Genomic DNA, 20827 nt, shown 5'->3' on the forward strand with positions numbered 1-20827 from the left:
AGCATATTAGCCTTTTATATATACACTGAGTGGCCAGATTATTATGACCACCCCATCAGTATTGAAGGCAAAAGGTGGCCCAGCGAAGTACTAATGTGGTGGTCATAATAATCTGGCTGGTCATAATAATCTGGCCACTCAGTGTATAGATAACAACAGATTTGCCATTTTAACTATTTTAAGTATATAGTTTAGTAGTATTAATTACATTCACATTTTAAAGAAATTATCTTTATTGATTTAAGATGGAGGAAGAGGGAGAGAGAGACAGAAACATCAATGATGAGAGAGAATCATTGATCAACTGCCTCCTGCACGCCCCACACTGAGGATTGAGCTTGCAACCCAGGCATGTGCCCTGACCAGGAATCCAACTGTGACCTCCTGGTTCATAGGTCAACTCTCAACCACTGAGCCATGCTAGCTGGGCGCAGACACATTATTGTGTAACCATCACCCCCAACCATTTCTGTGGGAAGGCATATTTTTAATTTTGCAGTTTTCTTTCCCTCTCACTCTCTCTTTTATTTTATTTTTCTCTCTCTTTTTAAAATTTATTTTAGAGACAGGAAGGGAGGGAGAGAGAGAGAGAGAGAGAGACATCAATCGGTTGCCTCCCAAACATGCTCTGACCTGGGGTCAAACCCACAACCTAGGTATGGGTGCTGGCCAGGAATCGAACACGCCACCTTTTGGTGTTGTGAACGTCGCTCCAACCAACTGAGCCACCCTGGCTCAGGCAATTTGCAGTTTTCTTAAAGCCTCCTTCAGAAAGACTGTTTCTCGTCTCACAACACTTTGACACTAAGTGTAGGGTTCCCCCCCATACCAACCAACCTTCCAACTCTCCAACCGCCAACGGGGTATCCTGTAACTTAATGCAATTCTGACGCCAACCACCTGGAGGGAGGGTCAGACTCCATGGGTGTAAGGGCTCAGTCCCACAAGACCGTCCTCACTTTAGGAGGACAGTCGCAAGCACTTGATCCCCAGGGTATCCACACTCCTGTCCAACGTGGCTCCAAAGTCAGGAGTTCTTGAAAACCCCCCTCCGTTTCAATGATTTGCTGGAATGGCTCACAAAGCTCAGGGAAATGTTTACTTACCTTTACCAGTTTATAATGAAGGGCACAGATGAACAGCCAGATAAAGTCCATGGGGGGCGGTCAGGAAGGGTCCTGAGGCTCTGTCCCCGTGGAGCTGGGGTGCACTACACCCCAATTGTGGATGTTTTCCCCAACCCAGAAGATCTCTGAACCTCAGCGTGTATGGAGCCTTCCTCACATAGGCATGATTGATCATTAATTTAATCTCCAGCCCACTCCCTCCCTGTAGGATGGGGAGTGAGGCTGAGAGTTCCAGCTTCTAATCAAGGTTGCTCTTTCTGCTGACCAGCCCCAGCCCGAAGCTGCCCAGGATCCCACAAGAGTCACCTCATTAGAAGAGGAGGTGCTCCTATTACCTGGGAGCTGGGGGGCAGAGATCAATACATTTGTCATGATGCGCTATGAGAATATGAAATGTGGTTTAGCCCTAGCCAGTGTGGTTGAGTGGATAGAGCGTTGGTCTGTGGACTGAAGGGTCCCGGATTTGATTCCTGCCAATGGCATGTAGTACCTCAGTTGTAGGATCCTCCCCGGCCCGGGCCCTGGTTAGGGCGTGTGCAGGAGGCAACAGATCGACGTGTTTCTCTCACATCAATGTTCCTCTCTGTTTCTCCCTCTCTCTTCCACTCTAAGAATCAATGGAAAAATATCCTCGGGTAAGGATTAAAATAAATAAATAAATAATAAATAAAATGTGGTTTACTTCAACTTTTCAGGCAGTTTCTCTCTCTCTCTCTCTCTCTCTCTCTCTCTCTCTCTCTCTCTCTCTCTCTCTCCTCTGTTTCTAGCCTGGGGATATATTTTTCAGTAAGGAGCCTTATGAGAATCTTTGCTTCCTTCTCCATGCCTTTGAGCCATACAGATGGAGACTCCACTGGACCAAGCCCCCTAGTTCTGGTCTCTGTTCTCTCCACATGGACCGCACATTTTGACCCATGGCCATTTCTATTCCTCTGAAGCCTGCATTGTAGTGGCTGGTGTCTCCTGTGCTCCTGAATCTTACACTCTGTAGGGCGATATCATGCGCCGCACCCACCCCCGCCTCCTCCACAGCCTCACCTCCACCTGCTCCCCAGCCCCCACCCCTCAATCGCCCGGTGTGTATGTGCGGCCGGAGGAGGTGATGGCGGTCCCTCCTGGAAGAAGCACAGGGGAATCTGCTCCCTCAGGAAGAAATAAGTGACAGCTCTGCAGTTTCTTGTGGGTGTTTATTTTGGAGGGAGGAGGTGGGCAGCCGGGAAGAGAGGGACTGGAAGGAAGGGTAAGAGGGAGGGGCAGGAGCCCAGGCTCCTTCCCATCCTGGGCAAAAGAAGTGGGGGGCAAACAGCTTTGCTGCAAGAAATAGGAGCAACAGCAGTGAAACAATTCCTGGAAATTTACTCTTTCTTCGTCCTTCTCCCACCCTCCCCCTTTTGTTTTTAAAAAATTGTAGACAAGACATTATAATCAACAATCAGAAAGGAAGGAAGGTACCAGGGAGGAATTATTGTAAGTCACAGATAAAGGCAGGCAGGCAGCTTCCCAGGGTCGGAGGGGCCAAGGGCTTGTGGCTGGACCCTGGAGGAAGGGGCAGGGCAGGATGCCCCAGGACCCCTCCTCCCAACTCTGTGACCTTTGTGGCTTAGGACCCTCCTTTGTGGGGCAAGGGCAGGTGGATAGTGGACAGGTCAAGGCTGAGGAGTTTGGCAACAATTGCACTCTCATCCCCAGCCTGAGATTCCAGAAGGTCACCGAGTGCAGAAGCCAAATCTGGCTACAGAAGTTGCTCTGCCCTCTGACCCCCGCTTCCCCCTGCCAGGGAGGCAGCCGTATCTGCCCAGCAGCACCAGATAAGGGGCTCCCCAGGCTCCGCAAAGAAGGATGTGGCCCAGCGACCCTGTCCTTGGTGCGGCTCAGCCCTTTCCTGCTCACTCATGCTTTTACGAAGACACAGTGGAGGTGACACTCGTTTGGGGACTAGACTCGGCTCTGACACCTGGTTCCACCACGTAGTACCTGTGTGACGTCAGGCAAGTCACTTTAGCTTTCTGAGTCTCCGACTCTTTATGTGTAAAGTGAGGACAATGATGCTGCCTTCACAGGGCTACTGTATGGGATGCATGAGGTAAAATATGTGAAGTGCTTGGCATAAGCACGGCCCATTTCTACTTCTGGGGGTGATGGTGTGAGGAAGAAGAGACCCATATGTGGAATTGATCCCGAGATGCCTCTCCCAAGTCCTACTGCGACCAGCTTCCTCTTTCATTTAGTTGTTTGGTGTTGTGTTTCTTACATAGAAGGTCAAAAACATCCCCAAATGCCACTATGCCTTGCCACAGAAGAGATGTGGTAATAGCTGTTAGATACCATTTCCCAGGGAGGATTCCAAGGTGCTTTTATTTATTTATTTATTTTTTAAAATTTTAAATATATTTTTATTGATTTCAGAGAGGAAGGGAGAAGGAGGGAGAGATAGAAACATCCGTTATGAGTGAGAATCATTGATGGGCTGCCTCCTGCACGCCCCACATTGGTGACTGAGCCCGCAACCCAGGCACCTGCCCCGACTGGGAATCAAACCACGACCACCTGGTTCCCAGGTCGATGCTCAACCACTGAGCCACACTGGCCAGGGGCAAGGTACTTGTTAGGTATCGCCTCATTTAATCCTCATAATAACTCAGTGAGGTGGGTACTGTGGTAGGCAACGAAATGGAGGCACAGAGAGGCTTGACTACTTGTCTGCTAGTAGTTCGGTAAGTCCCCATTACAGTGATTCTGGACCTGGATTCCTGGCTTTAGATGGTCTGTGAGCTCCCTGAAAAGTATATACAAAACCTTGTCTGTCAAGTCATTTTTATGGGGCTTAGAACCTTCCTTAGATTTTCAAAGAGGTCCATGGTGTCCAAAAGGTTAAAATGGCCGTCCTAGAAGAGCTTCTCACGGACAGTGGCTAGGATCAAAAAAAGGGGGGTTGGGAATACACATGTGTGTGTGCGGGTGTGTGTGTGTGTGTGTGTGTGTGTGTGTGTGTGTGTGTGTGACTCAGCACTGGGAATTCTGGGAAATTTCTTGAGTGAGGGGAAGTCCTCTTCACGAAGGCTGAGAGAAACATGGGATGATCTGGGGAGGGAGTTGAGAAAGAGGGTGCATTCTCTTTGCTTGCTAGCCCTCATCCTTCCACAAGGTGAAGGGCAACTGCTTCCTCTCTATGACTTCCCCAAGTGTGTGTGTGTGTGTGTGTGTGTGTGTGTGTGTGTGTGTGTAGGAGATGTGCAACATTTGTCTAAGGAGAAGAAACTTGGAAAGATTGACAGATTGGAAAGGCCCTGGGTACCATTTCCCCAGGGAAACTGACAGCCTCCCAGCATGCCTCAGCTCTTCCCCCTCCTTTGGTTTCCTATCCCTTTTGTTCTCTCAAACCCCCCACCTTCTGATCCCCAGCACCTGCCCCCAGGTCTCTGCAGATGAGCTCAGTCCCTTGCTGACTCCGCATTTACTCAGTTTCGACTAAACTTTTGTTGCGCACCTAATGTGTGCCGGACAGAAATGCCCTAGAATGCCCCAGTGCGTCCCAAGGGCCTCACCTCCTAAGGTTTTACCGTTTTGATGACAACATATGGATTCTTAGACTTCCTGAGAGTTGGAGTCGTGAGGAGAATCATCTTGATTCTCCTCCCTCATTATAAAGTAAAGGGAATGGAGGCTTTGGGAAATCGCCTATTGTCAGACAATGTAAGAAATGCAGGTGAAAACGGAGAGTGAAGTGGGACATTGCAGTGTCATCTCCCTCAATATTTGTGTATCTGTTAGATGCGAGGCACGGCCAGGTGCCGGAACTATAAATGCAATGAGACTCAGTCCCTGCCCTCCGGAGACTTAGAGTCCATGTTCTAGTGTTCAGGCCACTCAGGCACAGGCCATGTTGCTTCATTAGAATGAAACCATTGCCACAGGCTTAACCTGGAGCTTCTGGTTTTGTCATTTCTCTTCCCCCAAAACAATGATCATTGAGACTCTTTGTAGCCCTTGGGGAAAGGTGTTCAAGAGGTTTGGGCCCACGTCCCGGAATCCTCTCCAGCAGGTCAGGGGGCTGTGGACTGGTTAGGTCTATGATCTCTGATTTTACTTCTGGGAGGACACAAACCACGGATGCTTACAGCAGGGCTCCACCAGGCCTGCAACTGGAGGGCGTTGCCAAAAGAGCTCCAATGTAACCCAGCCTCCAAGTCCCTCAGAGCCTCTGCCAGCCCCACTGCCCTCTTTTCATGGGGGTGCGGAAGGGGGCAGGTCTGGCCCATTCCTGTGGATGTGAGCAGGGCCTAGGCTCAACCAGGGGGGCCATGAGGAAGCTGCCCCACTTCCAGCTTCATCCCATTCTCCAGTCCACTTCCTAATCCCTACTCCTGCTGCCCTGAGGTCTGTGGTTTAGAAACCTTTATGTCTTTGGGACTGTGTCTTTGAATCTTGCAGAGAGATTTCCATGAAGCTGTATGAACTGTGAGCCCAGGGGAGCTGGGGGAGAGGGCCTCCTGCGCAAGTGGGAGGGGAGGGTGGCATTGACTAGCGCTCAGGGTCTGTACCTGCAGTTGGGGAGGGACAGCCTTGGGCCCCCCTCAAAGCCTGTCCTTGGAATTCTCAGAGCTCTTGCAGGATCATAGTTCAATGTCGATGCACATTGTGTCAAGGTCAGTGACCTGAGGTCAACCACAGACTTGTTCACCACATTTCCTCACACCTGGGATTTCAAGTCTTTTTTAACCAACCTGTGTACCCAAGTATTAGCCATATTTTATACTTTTGTCTTTTGTTCAATGTGTGTGTGTGTGTGTGTGTGTGTGTGTGTGTGTGTGTGTGTGTGTTTCTCTCTTCCCCTCCATTCTTCATTATCTCTCGGTCTTTGTCTCTCTTTTCCCTCATTGAGAGTTGTTGAGTGCTCACTATGGAAGCTGTCCAGGAATCTGAAAATGTGGGTGAATATTTACAATGTCTGCAAGGAGAACATTGATGTGTGAAAACCCAGGCCTAGTCTCCACTTGACCCCACGCCTGAGATTTCAGGTCTGTTTTACCCAACCAAAGTGTTCTTAGGTGTTCACTGTCTTTTATCTTTTTGTCATTTATACAAAGCAGTTTTTGCTCCTCTCTTCCTCTTCATTCTCTCTCTGTCTGTGTCTCTCTCTTTCCCTCACTGAGACAGCATTGATGTGTGAAAACTCAAACATGCTCTCTGTGACCCACACTGTGGACTCACTAGATTTCCTCATTATCCATCCTGCCTCATCCAATGTCCTCTGCCAGGCAGGGGGCTGGGCACTAGGAATAAACCAGGAGGAAGGACTACTCCCTGTCACCACAGCTTACAGGGTCTGCACTGCCCCAAACCCTGCAGACAGCACGTAGTTATCTGTTACCTGTTCTGCCCGCTCCCCATGTCGCCTCCTCATACTGTCCTCACTCAGTTGGAAGGTGAATTGGAACCACAGCTGTGTCCTCACTGCAGGGTCTCAGCACAGTCTTGCTCTCTCCCCTCTGTGTGCCCAGGACTCTGGGGCCTGGTGAATAATGCTGGCATCTCTGTGCCCGCGGGACTCAATGAGTGGCTGACCAAACCGGACTTCGTAAAGATGCTCAATGTGAACCTGTTGGGGGTGATCGAGGTGACCCTGAGTCTGCTGCCCCTGGTGAGGAAGGCAAAGGGCCGAGTGGTCAATGTCTCCAGCGTCATGGGTCGCGTATCCTTGTTCGGTGGGGGCTACTGCATCTCTAAGCACTGCATCGAGGCCTTCTCCGACTCCCTCAGGTACTGGACTGGGACAGAGCCTCCCTTGGCTCTTCTGCTTCTGTGCTTCTGGGGAAGCCTTTTCCAGGGGGTTGATTTCACACAGCCTCAGAGGCTGTTCCTTCCAGATCCTTCTCTCTTGCTTTGTGCCAGGCATTCATTGGGAAGCACTTTTTTTTTATCCTTGCCTGAGGATATGTTTTTATTGATTTAGAGAGAGAGGAAGGAGGAGGGGGGGGAGGAGAGAGAGAGAAACATTGATCAGTTGCTTCTCATATACACCCTGATGGGGGGGTTGAACCTACAATCTTTTGGTGTATGGGATGACACTCAAACCCACGGAGCCATCTGGATAGGACTGGAAGCACCTTTTTTGTTGTTGTTTTAGGTATTATTTTGGGCCCCACACAATTAGTTTGATTGAATCTGTCCCTGCCCACAGTCAGAAAGCATCTGAGGAAGAACTGGAACAGATCTTATTCCACTGCACAGTCCATCCGTGTACATAACTGCTATGGTAATTGGGTTCCGGGGGCCCTGTTGTCAGGGAAGCCCCAGGGAAGCACTTTATCCAGGGGAACAACTTCATCACATCAGCAGTAGAGACTGCACTGGCTACAGGGTCAAGGATGGCTGTGATGGGGGGAGCTGAGATCTCAGGAGAGAGCTCCTTAGAGGACAGATGGCCTGGAGGTTGACCCGAGAGGGAAAGAAGAGGGAGGGGATTCAGGAATACAGGGAAGAAAATGGCACAGCCATGACCCATCAGCCTCAGGGGCCCACTCAGCAGATCTTGTCAGGAAGGGTGTGTCTCAATAGGGACCCTGAGAAAGAGCATCAAAACCAGTTATTGATTTGTCTTGAAAACATGGATTTCCACTGATTATATTTGCCTTAAAGTTGAAAACTTTATTGAGGCCCAGATAGTGAAACGGTGGCCTTCGGGAGCAGCGGGGTGTGGGTAGATGAGAGTAAGAGTCAGGTGCTTTAACGGTGGTTAATGGATGGGTGGAATGACCTGAGTAGGGATTTGAAGAGGGAAGTGAAATCCCTTCCTTCATGCCAGAGAGCTGAGGGCTAATGTCTCCTTTCCAGGTTTTGTCAAGAAATCTGGAGCCACAGGATAAGGTAGAAGGATGGACAAACAAGTCCTGAGGAACTGGCAGGACCCAGCACTTCTCTGGGTGCCTCAGGTCTCTTATCCACCTTCCAACAGCCTCTGTGGACAGACGCAGGGATGAAAAGCACAGCCACCAGCCTGCCCCATCGGCCACAGGAGCCAGCTGTAAAGTATCTGTCCCCTCGTGTAGAGTCCTGTGATCCCTCATCTTCTGTCACTACACCATGTTCCCATGCCCATCCTGGGCTTTCCTAGTGGAGGAGAGTAGAATCACCTCTGGACCCCAGGCTTCCATTTTCTGAAGCCTTTACTGAACACCCACTGTGTTCTGGGCAGGAGTTCCCTTAATTCCGCAGTGCTTGCTGAGGCCCCGACTCTGCCTCCACTCTTCTGACAATGTGCTGAGTATGGGCTAAACAGAGAGTGGGCATTAGCACATAGTGAAAGATATTCATGGGCGGAGTACAAATTGGAGTTGGGGAGTACTTGCCAGGTGTCTTAGTTTTCTTCCTTTAGTTTAAAATCATGAGTATGGTGCTTTCAGGGGACCCTCATGTTGTAGAACAATCTCTGTGTTCTTCGCGATACAGAGAGTGAGGTGGATGTTGCAGGGCTACTCGGTCTCAAACCTTAGTGAGAGCTTGGTGTGAGGCATGAGGCTGCTGAGGACACGGAGATGACCGCGCGGATCCTCAAGGATCTCTGCGTTCTTCAAAGCTCTGGTGTCTGCTGACTCAAGGTCAATGCATGTCTCCCACTCAGGTGCCAAGCAAGAACTTCATGCTTAATCTGAAGTCTCCAATTGCACAATATTCTTTACACACACACATAGCCAGACATACCAAACAAACTGAAATAAAATAAAGAGTCATTGATTCACATAATACCTTGGCCTTACAAGTGTATGTTCAGAAGGTTTGGATTCACCCCAAGGAGTCCTCTCCACAGTGTCAGAGAGCTGTGGGGTTATAAACCCGTGGCCCTCCATGCTAGACTCTACACAGGGCAGAGCTGCGTCCACATGGGTCCAGTGGCCCCAAATGTGGACGGTGACTTGAGGGGCCAACTCTGAAGGTGGAACAACAACAAAGGAGACCAGTGGAAACCAGCCCACATCTTCTCCCCAAACTCTCCAAAAGGTCCCATCCCTCCTCCTTCTAGGCTCCATCCTTGGGGAGGAGCCAGGTCCAGTGTGATGAACCCGTCAGGGGCTGGGACGCATGCTGTGAGACACCATGAGGTGCCCCGAGGGCACCGCCCTCACTCTTTCCTTTTGCTGCCCTGGACCTTTATGAGGAGCATGGGCTCAATGACTTTCCACCGGTAACTCTCCTCCCCTCCAGTCCCAGACCTTCACACCTAAAGGCAGGGGTGCATCTCAAAATGTTTGGATCCACACTCCAGGTAGTGGGACTGCGTACCTATAAAACTGGAAATGAGCTTGCACAACTAACCCTCACTCCATACCCTTTCCAGAGCCCCTTTACATTTATAATGCAATCCCCTCTTTAGGGACCCACACAAGTAATAGAAGGTGGATGTTTTGCTTTTGACAGAAGACTCCACTAAGACTCTGTGGAGCCACCAGGGGGCGCGTGTCTCTGTTCAAGGTCTATGTTGCTCAAGTGGTGGTGCCCTGGAGCCTGGCCAAGCTACCCCCACACTTGCATTTGGTGTTAAAGATCTACTGCAGAGAGTCACTGCGGTGAGACTCGGTCTCTGGGTTGCGTCTGAAGGATTTCTCCTTCTAGCCCCTGTAGCTCCCAGGTGAGTGGGTGTCATCAAGATCCGTTTCTGTCTTACTGCTCTCTCCCAAACTTCCTGTGATTGTGCCCAACTGGGATGGACTCTGAAGCTCCTGGCAATCCCCAAGCAGTTATGTTGCTTTTAGGCTTCTCAAGAGTGAAGCCCTGATCATGTGGCTGGGAGATTTCTCTGCCTCCCAGCCCTTGAGACTTAGTGGTTGAAGGAATGTGGTCACTAAGGAACAAAATCTATATTTGCCTCCAAGAAACCGGGATTTTCCCCTTAGCAGGGTTTGGTGTCAGGATTTGCATGCCCCTTGGCTCCCGGAGGGCTCCAGGCCTCCTTCCTCCTCCTTCCCTATCTTGGAAAAGTTTTGTAGCCCGGTGTGCTGGCAGTCACCCCAGGGAGCAAGGACAGGCTGGTTTCTGCAGGGCCAGCAGGTGCCATCCTGCTGCCGCCTCCCACCATGAGGGACAAACTCTCAGAACTACACAGTAGCTCTCTGCAGACCAGAGTTACAGCTGAAGGCTGGATCTGCCCCTGCCTGTCTCTGTCTCTTCTGCTTGCCAGCATATGTCCAGGCATCTGAGTCTCTGGTTTCTTCAAGGAATCCTCTCCCGTCTCCCAGTGCCTCTACTCTTGCCTGCTTACCAGTCAGAACTGTGAAACTGTGGACAGTGAGGGAGGCCCCCACAGCTTGAAACTGGCTTCTTCTGTCCCTGTCCCATGCTGCAGCCTCATTCCACCCACTGGCCCACCTCCTTGTATGAAATGGATTCCTTATCTCTCCCAGAAGTCCCTCAGGGACAGTTGGTCTGGGCTCCAGTGTCCAGTCCTTTCTTTAGTCTCATGATGGGGCAGATGTCTCCACCTCCCCATCATCACCCCAATACAAAGTGGACTAAGAACTTTGTGGTTACTGGGATTTACAACCTCCCTGATGGTGAAGTTAAGGACCCATACTTGGTCCCTGTTTAAGGGGATCCTTTCTACCTTCGGAGTCTGAGTCTGGATTCTGCACGTGTGGCTGGCAGGGCAGCTCCTCAGCATCGGGCAAAGGGCCAGGGCTGTGACAAGGCATCTTCGTGGAGTGAGAGGGTAGCCTTTAGACCTCTTTCCTTAGGTCCTTCCTTTCCACCCTCCCGGTGCCTGAGAAGTTTCCCTGAGTGTGGCTGCCTCATTCCATTCTTCTCCTCTTCTTTGCCTCTGAGGTAGTCAGACACCCTCCTGTCTCCTGAACACCTTTCTGCCCCTGAGAGTTTGTACATCAGCAGGGGACATTATACGCCTTTCCCTCTCTTTCTAATCCAAAACTTAGTTTTCTAAGCAGAGCTCAGTTTTCTTAGGAGTGAATTCTGTGCGGAGCCAAATGAGAAGAACCTCAGAGGGTCCGCCCGCTGCCAACGCCACACGGTAGTTGGAGCAGAGCTGGCTATTGTACTTACATGTGTCTTGATACAAAAAGCCTCCTCTTTGTGAAACTCTCCAGTAGATTAAGGAGACTTGAGCAGGAAAAGGGGAAGAAGACAGTTCTGGACCATGAGACCATGATCATAGGGGTCTCCAGTTTAGGGCAGGTTGATGGGGGAAAGAAGAGAGGAGGGAAAGTGGGAGGAGTGGAGAACCAAGATAAGGTGGTTGGGAAAACTATGCTCAGGCCCAGGGATTTCCTGAGCAATGCAATGTCACCTATTGGAAATGTGTAAGTGTGCCAAAGATCATACAAATTGGGCAAGAATCGATCATACTCACTAAACAAACAAATAAATACTAAACAAGATGAACAGGAGAGACCTGAGGACTCCATGTCAGAGTGCCAGGAGCTGGTGTGCTAACTTATACCCTGTGCTCTTAGATCCTCCTGACTGAACACTGGCCACATTCTCACTTCACCCTTGCCTACCGCCTGTCCCGGGAAAGCCATGTGGCTGTACCTGGCAATCCTCGTGGGCCTGTACTACCTTCTGCGCTGGCACCGGGAGCGACAGGTGGTGAGCCACCTGCGAGACAAGTATGTGTTGATCACGGGCTGTGACTCGGGCTTCGGGAACCTGCTGGCCAGGCAGCTGGACCTACGAGGCTTGAGGGTGCTGGCTGCATGTCTGACAGAAAAGGGGGCCGAGCAGCTGAGGGGCAAGACGTCAGACAGGCTGGAGACGGTGATCCTGGATGTCACCAGCACAGAGAGCATCGCTGCGGCCACCCAGTGGGTGAAGGAGCACACGGGGGACAGAGGTATCACACAGGTTTCTCAAGTCTGTTTCTTCTCTCCTGTCAAGAGAAGACCCCTTGCTACCTGGGGAAGATTCCCAACGTGATTCCTAGGACTTGAAATCCCACTGGCGCTCTTCACCTCACCCAGCATACCAGCTGAGCCTCTTCTCAGTCCACTGCCCTAGCCTCTGACTTTGGAGCTCAGTAGCTTGGGGAGAGTTGGTGCTGATCAGAACTGGTCCCTGCAGAATTCTTGTCTATGGTTCTGAATTTCTAGATGCTGAGTGCCCCGGGGAGATGAGGACCCACTTTCTGGAGGCGGGTGGAGAAGGGGGCACTAGCTTGAAGCTTAAATGGGTGGCAGCGCTGGAGCTGGGCTCCTGTTCTCAGCACATTAACATGTTCTTGTTGGTGAGTCTTAATCATCCGGTCAGGGAGTTGATGTCACCCATTTTCAGGTGACAACACTGAGATTTTAGGAGGGTCAGAAAGGAAAGTCAGAAACCTAATGTTTGTGTCCTCTCTCTCTCTTTTACTACAATTGTGCCTGTCACCTTAAGGGAAAAGAAAGAAAGAGAATGATTTCATTTATCTAAGAAATGTAAAACGTGATCAATGTAGAGAATATGGAAAGCACAGGGATAGAGAAAACTCACCCATAATCTCACAACCTAGAAATAATGCTGTTAAGATTTTGACATATATTATATTTTGTCCGTAGTTTGTATCCTATTCTGTGCATTAGCAGAAGATGATCAATTATACAACACAATGAAATTTTTTCAAAAACATTAATTTAAAAAATCAATTACAGTTGACATTATATTCGTTTCAGGTGTACAGAATAGTGGTTAGACATTTATATGACTTACAAAGTGATCCCCCAACAAATCTAGTATCCACCTTGTACCACACATAATTATTACAATAATATTGAACTATTCTCTATGCTGTACTTTACTCTCTGTGACTATTTCATACCTGCCCTTTTGCTTTTTTTTCCCTTTTAATCTTTATTGTTGAGAGTATTAAGTAGATCCTCCGTTGTCCGCCATTAATCTCTTCCAGCCTACTCCTGGCCCCCGCTTTACCCCAACCCCAGTCCCCACCCCCGCTTTGTCTGTGTCCAGGGGTTATGCATATATGCATACAAGTTCATTGGTTGATCTCTTCCCACCCAGGTTCCCCTGCCTTTGTACTTCTTAATCCCTTCACCTTTTTCACCCAATCACCCATGCCCCTCCCACCTGGCAATCATCAATTTGTTTTCTGTATTTTTGAGTTTGTTTCTGTTTTGCTTGTTCATTTAAATTCCACATATAAGTGAAATCACATGGTATTTGTTTTTCTCTATCTGACTTATTTCACTTGGCTTATATAATACTCTCTAGGTCCATCCATGCTGTCCAAACTGGTAAGATTTCCTTCTTTTGTAAGGCTGAGTAATGTCTCATTATGTATGTACTACTTCTTTATCCCATTGTCTATTGCTGGCCACGTAGGCTGCTTCCATAACTTATTATGTAGCTACTGTAGCTAATGCTGCAATGAACATAGGGATGCATATATCTTTTCCAATTAGTGTTTTGGATTTTTTTTGGAGAAATACCATTAGGGGGATTGCTGGGTTACATGGTAGTTCTATTTTTAATTTTTTGAGGAACCTCCATACTGTTCTTCATAGTGGCTACACCAATTTGCAGTCCAACAACAGTGCACAGTGTTTCCTTTTTCTTCACATCCTTGCCAGCATTTGTTGTTTGTTGATTTTTAAAATATATTTTTATTGATTTCAGAGATGAAGGGAGAGGGAGAGAGAGAGAAACATCAATGATCAGAGAGAATCATTGATAAGCTGCGTCCTGCACGCCCCACACTGGGGATCAAGCCCACAACCTGGGCATGTGCCCTGACCGGGAATTGAACCATGACCTCCTGGTTTATAGGTCGATGATCAACCACTGAGCTCCCCTTCTTTTCTCCTGCTGGGCTGTTTGTTGATTTTTTGATGATAGCTGTTCTGACAGATGTGAGGTGATATTCCACTTTGGTTTTAATTTGTTTTTCGGATAATTAGTGATGTTGACCACCTTTTCATATGTCTACCGGCCAGCTTTATGTCCTCTTTGGAGAAATATCTATCAGGTCCTCTGTCCATTTTTTAATCGGATTGTTTGTCTTTTTGGTGTTAAGATGAATTCCTTATAAATTTTGGATATTAACCCCTTACTGGATACGTCATTGGTGAATATCTTTGCCCATTCTGTAGGTTGTCTTTTAGTTTCTTTTATAGTTTCCTTTGCTGTGCAAAAACCTTTTAGTTTGATGTAGTCCCATTTGTTTATTTTTTTTCTTTTGTTTCCCTTCCCTGAGAAGACATATCCAAAAATTATTTCGAAGACCTGCGTCAAAGAGTTTACTGTCTATGTTTTTCTTTTAAGAATTTTTAGGTTTTGAGTCTGACATTTAAGTCTTTAATTCATTTATTCTTGTATTGGGTGTAAGAGAGTAGTCTAGTTTAATTTTTGAGCACGTGTTTGTTCAGATTTACCAATATCATTTATTGAAGAGACTGTCTTTATCCCATTGTATAGTCTTGCCTCCTTTGTCATAGATTGCTTGACCTGTAGGTGTGGGTTTATTTCATGGCTCTCTATTCTATTCCATTGATATATGTGTCTGTTTTTATGTCAGTATTATGCTTTTTTAAAAAATTGAATTTATTGGAGTGACATTGGTTAATACAATAATGTAAGTTTCAGATATACAATTCTACATACAGTACATCATCTGTATATTGCATTTGTATTTACCACTCCAAGTCAAGTCTTCCTCCATCACCAATTATCCCCTCTTTACTCTCTTCTACCTCCTGCATTTCCCATTCTTCTAGCAGTCACCATGCTATTGTCTGTGTCCATGAGTCTTTCTTCTTTTTCTTTACTCAATCCCTTCACCTCCTCACCCAGCTCCCAACCCCCTCCTCTCTGACACCTACTATGTTCTTTTGATTGTTATAGTCCTGTAGTATTGTTTGTTATCGGATAGCATGATACTTTCCAAACTATTCTTCGTTCTGACGATTGCTTTGACTAGTCAGGGCCTTTTGTGGTTCCATATAAGTTTGAGTACTATTTTTAGTTCTGTGAAAAATGCCAATGGTATTTTGGTAGGGATTGCTTTGAATCTATAGATTGATTTCAATAGTATGGACATTTTGAAAGACTGCATTGAATCTATAGGTTGAATTGATAGTATGGACATTTTAACAAGGGTAATTATAACTATACTTTAGCATGGTATATGCTTCTATTTATTTGTATCTTCTTCAATTTCTTTCTTTAATTGCTTATAATTTTCTGAGTACAGATCTTTTACTTCTTTAATTCAATTGATTCCTAGGTTTTTGGTGTGTTTTTTAAAAATGAAATTTTAAATGAGATTGCTTTCTTAATTTCCCTTTCTGATGGTTCATTATTGGTATATAAAAATGCAACCAAACCTTGGCCTTGCTGCTCAGTCAATTGGAACATCATCCAAGGTCCATCCCTAGTCCGGGCAGGTATGGAAGGCAACCAAATCAATGTTCTCTCTTCTCTCTCTCTCTCTCTCTCTCTCTCTCTCTCTCTCTCTTCTCTCTCCACATTCCTCTCTTTAAAATCAATAAGCAGCCCTGGCAGGTTAGGTTCAGTGGATAGAGCATTGTCCTGAGGACTGAAGGGTCCTGGGTTCAATTCTGGTCAAGGGCACTTGCCCTGGTTGCAGGCTCAATCCCCAGTAGGGGGTGTGCAGAAGGCAGCCCAATGATGATTATCTCTCATCATTGATGTTTCTATCTCTCTCTCTCCCTCTCCCTTCTTCTCTGAAACCAATAAAAATATATTTAAAATAAAATCAAATCAATAAGCATATCCTCATGCTGGGCACTAGGAATAAACCAGGAGGAAGGACTACTCCCTGTCACCACAGCTTACAGGGTCTGCACTGCTCCAAACCCTGCAGACAGCACGTAGTTATCTGTTACCTGTTCTGCCTGCTCCCCATGTCGCCTCCTCATACTGTCCTCACTCAGTTGGAAGGTGAATTGGAACCACAGCTGTGTCCTCACTGCAGGGTCTCAGCACAGTCTTGCTCTCTCCCCTCTGTGTGCCCAGGACTCTGGGGCCTGGTGAATAATGCTGGCATCTCTGTGCCCACGGGACTCAATGAGTGGCTGACCAAACCGGACTTCGTAAAGATGCTCAATGTGAACCTGTTGGGGGTGATCGAGGTGACCCTGAGTCTGCTGCCCCTGGTGAGGAAGGCAAAGGGCCGAGTGGTCAATGTCTCCAGCGTCATGGGTCGTGTATCCTTGTGCGGTGGGGGCTACTGCATCTCTAAGTACGGCATCGAGGCCTTCTCCGACTCCCTCAGGTACTGGACTGGGACAGAACCTCCCTTGGCTCTTCTGCTTCTGTGCTTCCGGGGAAGCCTTTTCCAGGGGGTTGATTTCACACAGCCTCAGAGGCTCTTCCTTCAGATCCTTCTCACTTGCTGTGTGCCAGGCATTCATTGGGAAGCACTCTTTTTTCTTCTGGAGGTCTGGATGGGCCTCAGGGCAATGGAGTTGATTCAACCTGTCCCTGCCCACAGTCAGGAAGCATCTGAGGCAGAACTGGCACTAATATAATTCCACTGCACAGCCCATCCATGTACATAACTGCTATGGTAATTGGGTTCCGGGGGCCCTGTTGTCAGGGAAGCCCCAGGGAAGCACTTTATTCAGGGGAACATCTTCATCACATCAGCGGTAGAGACTCCACTGACTACAGGGCTGAGGATGGCTGTGATGGGGGGGAGCTGAGACCGCAGGCAGAGAGAGCTCCTTAGAGGACAGATGGCCTGGAGGTTGAACTGGGTGTGAAAGAAGAGGGAGGGGTGTGAGGAGCATGGGAAAGATAAAATGGACACAGCCCAGTTTTTTTGTTTGTTTTTTTAAAATATATTTTATTGATTTTAAAAAAATATATATTTTATTGATTTTTTACAGAGAGGAAGGAAGAGAGATAGTTAGAAGCATCGATGAGAGAGAAACATTGATCAGCTGCCTCCTGCACATCTCCTACTGGGGATATGCCTGCAACCCAGGTACATGCCCTTGACCGGAATCGAACCTGGGACCTTTCAGTCCGCAGGCCGACGCTCTATCCACTGAGCCAAACCGGTTTCGGCTATTTTACTGATTTTTTACAGAGAGGAAGGGAGAGGGATAGAGAGTTAAAAACATTGATTAGAGAGAAACATCAATCAGCTGCCTCTTGCACACCCCCCACTGGGGATCTGACCACAACTAAGGTACATGCCCTTGACCAGAATCGAATCTGGGACCATTCAGTCTGCTGGCCGACACTCTATCCAATGAGCCAAACCTGTTAGGGCTGAGGATGGCTGTGATGGGGGGGAGCTGAGACCACAGGCAGAGAGAGCTCCTTAGAGGACAGATGGCCTGGAGGTTGACCTGGGTGGGAAAGAAGAGGGAGGGGTGTGAGGAGCATGGGAAAGATAAAATAGGCACAGCAAATTTTTTTATTGCAAGTGACAGAAATACCAGGGGATAGAATTTAAGTGGCGCCTTTCAGCAGAATTGGTAGGATTTAGAGTTATAAGCAAATGTATGTAAATACTTGTAAAAATACTCAAACTCTGTAGGGAGGCAATATTATCATCATAAATGTCTCCTCCTGTCTGCTGCACTTCACAACTCCCCAGACTTTTGAGCTTAATCAACTGCAATCTTATATTGGTGTTTTATTGGGGTGGGTTTCTTTCCAGGTGTTGTTTTCTTTTATAAGACCTCTGAAGTCTTTGCCTCTCTGTCGGTTTGCCTTGCAGGAGGGAGCTCTCCCACTTTGGGGTGAAAGTGGCTATCATTGAGCCCGGTTTCTTCAAGACTTTTGTGACTAGTCCTCCGGTGATTTCTAGGAGCTACCAAGAGGCATGGGATAAGGCCAGCCCAGAGGTCAAGGAGGCCTATGGAGAGAGGTTTCTGGCACGCAGTAAGTGGGCCTTGTGGTTCATCGGGATAGAAATAAACCATTTTTCTGAAGTCTAGATTCATGGTTAGTACAACCTTAGTCTTAGGTCCAACCTCTGTGCTCTGACTCACCCACAAACAGGGGACCTTTAATTCTATCTCCATGGATCCCATGTTGTCAACTGGTAACCTAAGGAAAGGGTCCAGGCTTGTTAGACGTGGCACCACGGTCTCATGTGAGCTTCTCATTTTGTTGAGGATGAAACTAAAGCCAGAGAGAAAAGACACCCGTGTACTCCTGGTCAGCAAGTATAAGAGCATCTGGCTTTCAGGCACTTAGATTCCTAGTGTCTGTGGAGACCTGCAGTTATGTGTTCCACATATTCCTAGGAGTAAAGCCAGAGATGGATTATAGTGAAACAGTTGTGCCTGGGGAACGAGGGGGGCACCCTCTAAAGAATTTGGGTGGAGTCAATGTAGGAGACCAGGAATTCTAGAAACTCATTCTGTAAGGTGATCTAAAGGTGGGAGTGGTTGGAGATGGGAATACATCTGGATCCTTTCTCATTCTGGACAGCCCTGAAAGCAGTTGGATCGTTGGAGAAAAAGTGCACACATGATCTGTCCTTGGTGACGAACTGCATGGAACATGCTCTGACCGCCTGCCATCCCCGCACCCGATACTCAGCTGGCTGGGATGCCAAGCTCATCTACCTTCCCATGAGCTACATGCCCACCTTCCTGGTGGATGCCATGACCAACTGGAGCAAGCCAAGACCTGCTAAGGCCATGTGACCCAAGATCGTGGTGCATAGTAGGGGGGAATTGGGTACTGTGTGAGGGAGGAGATGCATCTGTAGAGAGAAGTATGGTGCATTGTTGTTCACATTCTCAAATACTATTATTAAAGTAAAATTAAATAACTGATTCAAAGAATATACATTTTTTAAAAATGTATTTTATTGATTTTTTACAGAGAGGAAGGGAGAGGCATAGAGTCAGAAACATGGACGAGAGAGAAACATCAATGAGTTGCCTCCTGCACATCCCCTACTGGTGATGTTCCTGCAATCAAGGTACATGCCCTTGACCAGAATCGAACCCAGGATCCTTCAGTCTGCAGGCCAACGCTCTATCCACTGAGCCAAGCCAGTTAGGGTGAATATACATTTCTTTAAAGCCAAGGAAGGTTTCTGAGGAGGACACGGACTAATGTTGCAGAACCTGTTCTTTCCAATATTCCTAAGGCCAAACTCTGCCAGCCCCTTCACCATCCACAACTCACCGAAAACCCTGTGTTATCGTCACAATTAGCTAGTTATTAATATAAGGTAGGAAGCAAACGGGAATCAAATAATAAGCTTAATAGACTAAGGAGTTGGATCAAACACTAAGCAGAATAAACTGGGAAGCTGAAGCACACACCAGGACAGCATTCCAATGAGTTTGCAGGGAAGCTATAGCATATACAGACTCATCACACACTCCAGGGGCTGCCACGGAGGAGACTTACTCCTCAGAGCTGACAGGAAAATCACCCGAGGTGCTGCCCTGCTGCCCAGACTGGATTCCCAGGAAGGAGGAGGGGAAATTCCTCTGCTGGGCACGTGAGCAGTAGAAACCAGGTGATGTAACAGAACTTTTGGACATGCGCAATCAAAGCTGTTAGCACAGGAAGGAGGTGATTCCTTTTGGACATGCTCAGTGAGAGCCAGGGTGATGCCAGAGGGGCAGAGCCTAGCCTGGGAAAAACTGGGAAGGTGATCAGATTGATTAGAGGGCATGGAACCCCAGTAGGTCCAGGAAAGGGATTGGTTGGGAGGAGCGTCCCTGCCCCCCCCCCCCCCCCCCCCACACACACACACACACTCAAGCCTGGAAGAATCAGAAAGCTGGTTGGATGGACTAAATGACACCCTGTTCTTTACTGTGAACCAAGAAAATATGGAGAATTAACAGCCCTGTGACTGTTGCTTCTACACCCTTCCCATCCTCTATGTCCCTGAGGGTGTAGTAATGCTCTTCACCCCAAATAAAATCCTGCCATCACATTTATTTATTTACCAGAGGCCCGATGCATGAAATTTGTGCAAGGGGCTCGGCCCTCACAACCCTGGCTTTGTCCCGAAGGTCGTCTGGAAGCTTGTCCGGTCTAATTAGCAGATTACACTTTTATTATTATAGACTTTGCCATCACATTTACACTTCTCCACATATGTGCCTTTTGAAATTCTTTTCTCTCAACCGCACAAAAGAACCCGTTTTCACCAGTAACACCTGCCCCTGCCAATGAGATCTACGGGTCTGTATTACAATCCTCTGTCTCCCCTCCGTCTCCGCCAGAGAAGTTTCCTGCAAGCTGAGTGGGCTTGGGACTTAGAGAAGGGGGCAAGGGTGGCCTTTGGAGGGTGAGAGGAGACAGTGACACTTCCTGGAGCCAAGGGTGCAGTGTACACTAGGTGTGGCAGGAGGCCTCCTCACCTTTTCCCAAAGCCTGCCCTGAGCATTCACTCCAGGGTGAACTTTGGAATTTCCCAGCATAGCAGGGCAACTTGACTTGCTGAGCAGATATTGCCTTGGGATTGATGCAGGTTGTCTCAAAGCTAGGCTCTTGATGTTCAATGCCGGCCTATCTCTATTTAACCCCAGTCCTGGGATCTCAATTGTATCTTTCCCAACCAGGGTGTGGAAAGTAATTATTCACGGTTTTTATTTTCTCATCTTTCCCTCCCCCGCCTGCCCTCCACCCCCGTTTCCTTTCTCTTCTCTAGTTTTCCCTTCATTACTGTCTCTTACCCATTTCTCTCTACCTGTCTATATGTCTCTCCTATAAGATAGTGTTGAATACTACTCTATCTCAAACTCCGT

The 20827-nt window shown here is 47.9% G+C and overlaps 1 protein-coding gene across 2 annotated transcripts; it reads left to right on the forward strand.

Moving 5' to 3' along the window:
• Positions 1-9642: 9642 nt before the first annotated feature.
• RDH16 (retinol dehydrogenase 16) lies at positions 9643-18897 on the forward strand. 2 transcript variants are annotated; one of them, XM_036300275.1, is made up of 5 exons: positions 9643-9753; positions 11588-11967; positions 16101-16359; positions 17818-17981; positions 18537-18897. In XM_036300275.1, the coding sequence occupies exons 2-5, from the start codon at positions 11655-11657 to the stop codon at positions 18752-18754; spliced, it is 954 nt and encodes a 317-aa protein (XP_036156168.1). In that variant the 5' UTR covers positions 9643-9753; positions 11588-11654; the 3' UTR covers positions 18755-18897. The 2 variants fall into 2 exon arrangements, with proteins under 2 accessions (XP_036156168.1, XP_036156169.1); XM_036300276.1 differs by lacking the exons at positions 9643-9753; positions 16101-16359 and having other exon boundaries at positions 11774-11967.
• Positions 18898-20827: the final 1930 nt, after the last annotated feature.

Source organism: Myotis myotis, unplaced genomic scaffold (assembly GCF_014108235.1).
Source record: "Myotis myotis isolate mMyoMyo1 unplaced genomic scaffold, mMyoMyo1.p scaffold_m19_p_3, whole genome shotgun sequence".
Lineage (NCBI taxonomy): Eukaryota > Metazoa > Chordata > Mammalia > Chiroptera > Vespertilionidae > Myotis > Myotis myotis.